Source organism: Oryzias melastigma, linkage group LG1 (genome assembly GCF_002922805.2).
Source record: "Oryzias melastigma strain HK-1 linkage group LG1, ASM292280v2, whole genome shotgun sequence".
NCBI lineage: Eukaryota > Metazoa > Chordata > Actinopteri > Beloniformes > Adrianichthyidae > Oryzias > Oryzias melastigma.
Genome location: NC_050512.1, coordinates 14,175,110 through 14,183,438, shown reverse-complemented (window position 1 = coordinate 14,183,438; position 8,329 = coordinate 14,175,110). Strand labels below are relative to the sequence as shown.

Below are 8,329 nucleotides of genomic sequence, written 5' to 3'. Positions count from 1 at the left end.
GTTAAAATACACAGAATGCTCTGTTAAAAGAAGATTCTAATGTTTTGATCATTTATGTTGATTTTTTTTTTAATTGTCTTTTTCTCCCAATTCCAAAGAAAGTGTTAGATAAATTAATCACAAAATGCTTATATCAATAAAAATTTATTTGGTGGACCAGATTACAAAAAGATGCTTAAAAAAAGGCAAAAATTAAAGTACAGGAAAATAAAAAATAAAAGCATGGATTACCCATGTACACTAGATGCACTCCAAATCGAAGTTTGTTTCACGTTACAATATGTATCATAAATCAGAATCACCCTGAAGCTTCACTGATGCATAGAAAAGGATTAAATAGGACAGAATGTGCCATGCTTGTACCTACTGCATTTTAAACGAGGATACAGAATAATCAGCAAAGGTAACATTCGTAAGATGCTTTTGTGTTTGTGTAGAACACGTCAATCAAAAGTTGTACACTGGATTTAAAGCAACACTAAATACGGTGGCACAAATAAAGGGTGATTTTGTGTTTTATAAATCCATTATGTTTGTACAAATGTTTTTAATCATTAAAGAAAGCCATAAATGGAAGAACTTGATCAGGTGGAGCTACATGTTACACACTAACGTCTGCAGCCATTATTTCAAAGGAATGTTGACATGCGAAGCATCTGTCCTGCAACTGTTTTTGGTAGATCATTTCTCCTAAAGCCTTCACACGTGGGTTCCTCCGTTAGCGCTCGCGTCCAGGCCTTCCGTGGACAGGGAGGAAGGGGGTCGAGGCCGAGGGCCAACGGGGGTGGTGGGCTGAGGGTGACTGACCTGCGAGGCCATATCATCCGACTCCCAGCGCTCCAGCTCCTCCTTCACCAGCCTCTCCATCTGCTCTCTGTGGGTGTCCGTGTCCCGCCCCAAACGCTCGTCCTGTCAAGTTCAGTTTACAAATGAACGTTAAGGTCCAATCAGGAAACGCTAACAGAGTTGTGTATCAAAAAAGTAGCAGGTCTCAACTAAGCAAATGATTACTAACATAAGCATTTCTATTTATTTTCCATCTTGTGTTTTGGATGTGATCTAGGGTTAATATTGCCCAGATTTAGCCTTTTAAATAGAATATCTATGGTAGTTAAATGTGACTTTTTGTCATCAGAAGGATCCATATGTCCACGTGTTTCAATACTAAATCTTTATATAGTTATTTAAATGGCTTTAATATAGTATAAGTCACTTTTACAGCTTTTCTGAAATTGTTTGAGTGTTTAATGAACATGCTTCCTTCTATTTTTTATCTTTATATGCTATGAAAGAAAATTAGTTCAATCATCTTTTAATCTATTTTAAAATCATTCCCAGTAGTGCTGCCACAAAAGATTATTTTAATTGTTGACTAATCACAGATTATTTTTGCTGATTAGTCGACTAATCAGGTCATACGCAAAGTGTATATAAAAACTCATCTTAACCATCATTAGCTTTAAACTAACTAAAAATAAAGACAATGACATGATAGTTTATTAAATTTCTAATGAATTGTGCAGCCTCTGTCCTCAAATTAGGTCAGCATTGGAAAAAATAAACGATTTTTCATAAAATATCAAGTTTTGGTCTCACTGACTCAAATATAAAAAAGTGATTTTTTTTGGTGCTGAACCCTCAGTTTTGTTCAACTTTACTACACTACCTACTCCATATAATATAAAGTACAGTTATGGTCCACCTTGGAAGAGGAAAATGAAGACGTACATGGATCTATTTGTCTACAAGTGGATGCATCTGAATGGAGCAGAGCAGGGAGCTTGTGCCCCGGCCAGTACATTTGGTCCACTACAAACACTCTTTTTCAGACTGCATTTTTTCATCTGCTCCTCATTCATAACGATTTGAATTAAGAAATACTCAAAAATGTAGTTATAGGTATAATTTTCTTTATGCATGACCTCCATCATCAGAAAAAAATGCCACTAGAACAAGTTAAACTCATCAAAAACAATTGTCATCGCAGATGTGAGGCAATATTAGTGTAAATTATATTTGCTGTAGATTACACTAGAAAACACTTTTATACTACAGTACTTTATTTTGGTTTGTATGCGAGAGGAAAATTAACTTTTATATTTTAAACGAAAAATATTACTTTCCATCTTAATTCATCTCTATTTAGCTGTGAGATAATCCAATGACTGATTGGATAAACAGCTCACCTCCATGACTCCATCCAGCAGCCGGACCAGCACGTCTCTTCTTTTCAGCTTCGCTCTCTCCATGCCCTCCAGCTTCACTATCACGGCGTCGATCTTGGACACGATGCTGCCGATTGAATGCTCCATTCTGTCCACGCGCCTCACAAGCCTTTGATAGCAAAACATGGAAAATGATGACGTTTAAAAGCAACCAGAATAGGTTGAATTAGAACTGCAGGACTAAAATGCTGCCCGATGTTTAGGTAAATAAACATTTTATTTTAGCATTCAACAGTTTCAAAAAGCACGAGTCATCCTAGTTTTAAAGGTAAAATAATGATTTCCTCAAGTGATTTGCATAATGAGACTTGCCATCCTGTCTCACCGTACTTCATTTTCTTTACATTTTGGAAAGTCAATAATATTCTACAAGTGATCCTGATTTGCTTCGATTGGATAAGACATTAGTTCCAAAGTTGGCTTACACTTGAAACTCCTCATAAGACACGCCCCCTGAGCTGCTGCCACGCCGACGAGAGCTGTGACCGGAGTCCTCATCATCGTCCTCTTCGGAGTCGTCTTGTGTACGAGGGAAGCTCCTCCCACTGCTGGGTCTGGTCAGTGAGTTGCGTTCCAGATCCAAGTCCTCCTAGCGTATGAGCGGAAACACACTGAGCTGTGCGTCTGCCGCCATGGTGTTTCTGATGTAAGAAGCTTCATCACTCACTCTCTCCTTCTCCAGGTCATCTCTCATTTGTTGGTGGTCATGTTCCGTCAATTCCTGATCCCCGTCCTGGTCGTACTTGGCAAATATAGCCTGAATCTCTTCTTCCGTGTGGCCCTTTCTGACTCGACAAAGGAGAAATAAGGTTAATAAGCTCTTTAAAAAGATAGAATCGGTTTAAAATGTCTGCATGCATGTAGCTTCAGTAACTCTTTAAGATCCTGAAGGAGTTCATCGTAGTTCAGCTTTCCCCCGGCTTGACGCAAACTCTCCGATATGTCGTCCACTGTTGTCTTCTTCAACCTCAATTTGACCAAAGCTTTGTTACAGCCCTGAGGGATGGGAATAAAAAAAACAAGTGTTTTCACCACACAGAGCATTTAGAGGAAATTTGAATATATCAAAATATTTTTTTTAAAGTAAAATGTTCTGTAAAGTACAATTAAATAAAAAAATAATAAAATCTCTAAGTACTTTAAGGCGTGGAAGCTAAATTCAAATTCAATTCATAATACATTAACTTTATGCAGCGAAAACAAAAGCAATAATCTAAGACTCAAAGTTATCTATTTCTTCTTCTGTGGTGCATTTAATGGTTTACTTGCATTGATATATTTTGAATCTACGGGGGCCTTAAAGTACAACAGATAACTCGGTGCATACATTCATTAAAGATCACAACAAAAATGACAGGCAAACAAATATTTTTTTTAAAAAGCATTACATTTTAGAAATCAAAACTTACTTAAGGTGTGGGGATAAAAAAAAGAGTACCTTCTTGATGAAGTCGGTCATTTCCATCTCCGACCTGTGCTGGGCCATGTCCGCCTTCACTTCAGAGTATGTATCATTAATGATGGCCAGAAACATGTTCTATACAAACAAAAAGAGAGTCAGACTCCTTTTCAAGTACTTCCTTCAGCGTGACACGCAAATGTGCTTCTCACCATGAGAATAAAGAAAATGAAGACGACGAAGGTCGTAAAGTAAATTGGTCCAAGAATTGGATTTGCTTCTTCAATCTCTGAAAAGTCAAAGTCTCCCAAGATAATTCTAAACTGGGTAAACCTGTGAACAACCACAAACGTGACGGTTTGACACACAAAAGAAGGAATTAGAAATGCAGCTGAATTTGTGTGAAAAGCTGCCTGCACTTACACGCTGCCTTGGAAAGTGCTAAAATCATTGACTTGAGTTCCAAACACCAGGTAGGCAAGCTGAGCATAAGCCAGGAAAATGATGAAGAACATGATGGCGAAACCCACGAGGTCCTTGGCACAGCGGGACATGGTGGTGGACAGCTGACTCATGGTTTTGTTGAAGTTGATGAACTTGAAGAGCTGTGGGAGAGAAGAGCTCTCAACTGCGTATTCTGCTGAGTTTAAAGCTGGGAGGTTCGAAGCATCGGAATTCCTACCTTTACCCAGCAGAAAAAGACTATCACTGCAGCCATGTTGTTGAACTGAACCTGCAGGTTAGCCAGAGAATCAAAGCTAGGGTGGGAGGTGTAGTTCTCCAACCCTTTGAGGAGGTTTCCAACCATGGCTGCTCTGGTTATGCTCATAATAATGGCAACAACACTTAACTGGAAGACAGGAAGGGGGAAATCTCAGGTTTAGTGCTTCTGCACGTTTAAAAATTCCAAAGTCAAACTTGATACATACTGTCACAATCAGAACATCCAGACAGTTCCACAGGTTCTTGAAGTAATGCAGCCGGTGAATGTGGATTTCCAGCACTTCCTCCACCACGTAGTAGAGGACGAACAGACAGAACGCCACCTCGCACACGCCAACAAAGTAGTCCCAGCTGGACACGTACTTTATCAGGCGCACTGTTTGGAACTGCCAAGAGGTCAACACGCCACCAGTAGCCGGGAACTCCACCAACAACCTGACAAAGTCATCAAGAGCAAATATTTACAAACTTCATCTTGATTTTTGTTTTAGCAAGAAAAGAAATATGAATAAAAATCTACAATAAGATCGAATCCAAATTCTTCCCTACCTCTATGGCTTCTCCCTGCCCACACATTTAGCCCTCCAAACGGAGAAAAATAAACACTCCCACTCGATGACATCCTTAATATTCCCCGTTCCAACACATTCTCAACCTCATGTCGTCACATATTGATGTTTGGTTGAGGACCCCTCCACATCAAAAATTAACCTTTTGGGTGTCCCCGACATCTCATTTTTGATGTACCGGACGCAAACTGGTACCAGTACCCAAACCCGGTGCAGGTTCGCGTCCGATACCGGTTAGAGTGCGGTGTCAGGTTAGGGTACCGGTACGCTCCGTGTCCCAGTACTGGACCGGTTTGGGTTCACGCCCCAGAGGTTGGGGACCCGTGATTTAATGGGAACAGCCAGCAGGTTAAAAAATGACAAGTCCGGTCTGCTAGCGCTCTGAAGTGTATACTAACTAGGGGTGTTGCGGATCACGGATTATCCGTGGTCCGTACGGATCAGAAGCCACGGTTCGGGACACGGTCATGTGAAGAACTACCACTTCATAAGCCCCTACAAATGGAGGGATAGCGAGAAACCGTAGGGGTAGGGAAAGAATTCTGATTCAGCCTAAAACTAAGGAGGCTAAAGATCAAAGATGGCAGTTTAAGTGTCTCTTGCGGAGTTTGATTACTTCTGAGCCCCTCTGTTGTATCGTGACATGCTTGATTTGTCTCACCTGGCTATACAGACAAGGTTGATGTTTCCGTTGTAGACTGAAAAGTCGAGGAAGACGGCTCTGGTGCCTCTGTCCAGCCACAGGTGGTCCTTGAGGAACTGCAGTTGGAGAGTAGACTCCTCCCTGGTGCGAGACAAGTCTTGGTAGTAGCCTCCACCTCCATATTTGGACACCTCACCCCAATGAGTGCTGGCATTCATCTTGCTTTCTGTGGTGTAGATCCACCTGCCAGGCATCAGGGAAAACATTTCGCAAACTTTCTACTTTTTTCTAAGATCTCATTTCTACACTGAATTGCATTGCCTTACGCTGTTCCATTTTGAGGGCCAAAAGGAGAGGTGTCTTCATTACTGGGGGTGTATACGCCATAGCAACCTTGAACTTCATCCCTGAGATCTTCGTGGACGGAGCAGGTCTCGTTGTGGACTTTGAGCTGGCGGAGTCGTGGCACGCCGAGGAGGAGGTTCTCATAGTAGATGAAACTCTGGTTCTCTGGCAGGCTCTGGTTGTTGTACCACACCTCCCAATACATACCACTGAGAAAGGGCCCCTGAGTGAACTAAAAAAATTAAGAAGGACAAAGAGGTCAAGATCTATGGATTTGAAGGCACTGCAGAGAACATAGACGGAGACAGATGTTCACCTTCCAGAAATCCTCCATGGTGGAGAGGCTCCTGAAAGTCTTGGGGTTCTCAGAAGACAGCGGTGCGTCGAGGAAAAGCTGAGACATTACTTTGGTGTAATAATACATGTTGGTACTTCTCATTCCATATGTCACTGCAAAACACATTTAGTAAAATACATCTATTTTGCGTTGCAACTGGCAAAAAAAGAACAGTAGAGTAATAATCCCACAGATAAAACAGCTTAAACTAGAAAAATCCAAACTCAACGTCTGACTTTAGTTCCACCTATTTAACCATGTTTTCTCTGGCTTTCTGAGTGGAAGGAAACTTCTATATACTGCAGCTCAGCCGGGCACATTATGCTTTAAGAGTGTCTCCCAGAAAACAGAGTCCAGATCCAAACCCTAACCACACCATGGCTCATTTCATTGCACTTAAAAAAAAGACTAACTCTGGTTAAAAGCAAAAAAGTTTCCAGCTAAAGGAGCAGTCACATTCAGAAACACATCTTAAAAACTAACTTTACCTCAATGTAGGATGGTAGCTAACGTATAAATGCCATCATTTTCCATCTAACTAGTGGTTGATTGGTTCAGCATGTCAGAAAACAAGCTTTTATTGACAGAACCCCAAAAGGAATCCAGAATAAAATAGATTAACAGAGGATATAGCAAGCAGTTTTTACAATAAAAAACAAATTGTATAACTTTACTTTGTAAATGTAGGTTATTATTTCAACTCCCTGACCGACAAACTAAAGATGTGTACAGTTTAAAGGTTTTTGCTGATATTTAAGTGTTTACTTACAGATACAAATGGTGATGAGAAATGTGATATATGTGAGCAGCTCTCTCAGTACGTTCCAGAGGAACCTTTCACGGCTGCTGTCACCATCCTCCATCAGCTCTGTGCCCCACAGAACTAAAAGAGGAGAAAAGACTGACTTTACATGGGACTTGTCATCTGTACAGTATAAATTAGTGAGTGTGAGTTGCAATTCATTATTCAATTATATTTAGATTTTAAAGGTCTATAGAAGCAAAGTGGCAAAATATAAAATGTAATGGACAGAGCAATGTGATAGATGTGGATGGATGGATTAAAGCTGTGTTTACAGAGGAATTCATTTAGTTGTTTTTATTATGATTTTAAATAAAGCTATATTCAAACATGCATAATACAGTAGGATCAAGTTTGTTAATGGTAAAAGTGGCAAAACATTTATCACCTGTTGCTATCCTAAGGATAAACATTATTATGGTGGTTATAGATGGAGAAAATGACTATTAAATGAGGAAATACAATTTAAAAACGACATTTTAATTGGTTTAATAAACTTGAGGTAATTGAAAATGTACTATTTTGGAGTGGCATCAATAAGTGTATAATAAACGTAAGCATGCCTTACTTCTGATTTTTTGAAATATCTGCTTCAAACATCCGGGGTGCTCATGTCTGTCTTGCTGCTGGGCATTCAGGCTCGGGGTGGGATACAGTCCTCCTCGCGGGATTTGGGCACTGCTGCCCGCGCGGGTGTAATTCCCGAGGCCGCTGCTGCAGCTGCTGCCGGAGGCCGTGAACGCAGACCTCCTACCGGGACTTGCTTGAGGCCAGTCGGCTTGCATGATTTCCTCCTCCGGTTCAAAAACTGGGTTGTCCCGGCTCCACGCCTGTCTGGACGGCGGGGACGGCGTGCCCACGACGCCACCGAGGCCCGGATCTTGATGTTGGGTGTTCTCCATCTGTATCGCCTCGCTGGAGTCGAGCGAGCGCGGCGGCGGCTTGTCAGTGCCAGCCTGGCTCTGTGGCCGGACTCGAGACGCACTCATGGGTCCAGTTAGTGTTTTAACAAAGAATGCGTCATCGGAAAAACTAATCGGTAGCCTCCTTAAAAAGTAAAAACTGCGGATAAAAGTTCAAAACATATTTTCAAATAGTTCGTTCCGAAATCCGAGAAACTATTAAAGTACCTAAAAGTTACCAAATAAACAACTAAGCTATAAATAAAGATATGCTAACGCATTCTGGAGTTCGTGCAGTAAAGAAGATGCTAATTTCTGTGTAATTTTCTCCGTCGCCAAACAGTAAGAGAAGTCTTAGGAAATGAGCTTAAATAAAATATTCCC

At 40.9% G+C, this 8,329-nt stretch overlaps 1 protein-coding gene across 3 annotated transcripts; it reads right to left on the bottom strand.

Moving 5' to 3' along the window:
* Positions 1-128: 128 nt before the first annotated feature.
* pkd2 (polycystic kidney disease 2) lies at positions 129-8,323 on the bottom strand. Of its 3 annotated transcripts, XR_002917569.1 has the most exons (16): positions 7,612-8,032; positions 7,011-7,124; positions 6,221-6,354; positions 5,886-6,136; positions 5,578-5,802; positions 4,554-4,782; positions 4,307-4,474; positions 4,048-4,229; positions 3,837-3,957; positions 3,664-3,762; positions 3,100-3,221; positions 2,893-3,010; positions 2,651-2,814; positions 2,187-2,334; positions 635-909; positions 129-603 (listed from the first exon to the last, which is right to left on the bottom strand). XR_002917569.1 is itself a non-coding variant. In XM_024259904.2 (15 exons), exons 1-15 carry the CDS (start codon positions 8,030-8,032, stop codon positions 700-702), a joined length of 2,706 nt encoding a protein of 901 aa, XP_024115672.1. In that variant the 5' UTR covers positions 8,033-8,323; the 3' UTR covers positions 129-699. The 3 variants fall into 3 exon arrangements, 2 of the variants coding, with proteins under 2 accessions (XP_024115672.1, XP_024115673.1); XM_024259904.2 differs by having other exon boundaries at positions 129-909; positions 7,612-8,323; XM_024259905.1 differs by having other exon boundaries at positions 129-909; positions 2,651-2,811; positions 7,612-8,323.
* Between the last annotated feature and the right edge of the window lie 6 nt (positions 8,324-8,329).

Coding starts and splice junctions, on each gene's coding strand:
- pkd2 (XM_024259904.2), bottom strand. CDS start 8,032: ATGAGTGCGTCTCGAGTCCGGCCACAGAGCCAGGCTGGCACTGACAAG. Junction 4,475..4,553: donor TGGATGTTCTGATTGTGACA/GTATGTATCAAG, acceptor CCTGTCTTCCAG/TTAAGTGTTGTTGCCATTAT. Junction 910..2,186: donor TGCTGGATGGAGTCATGGAG/GTGAGCTGTTTA, acceptor TGAACTTGACAG/GACGAGCGTTTGGGGCGGGA.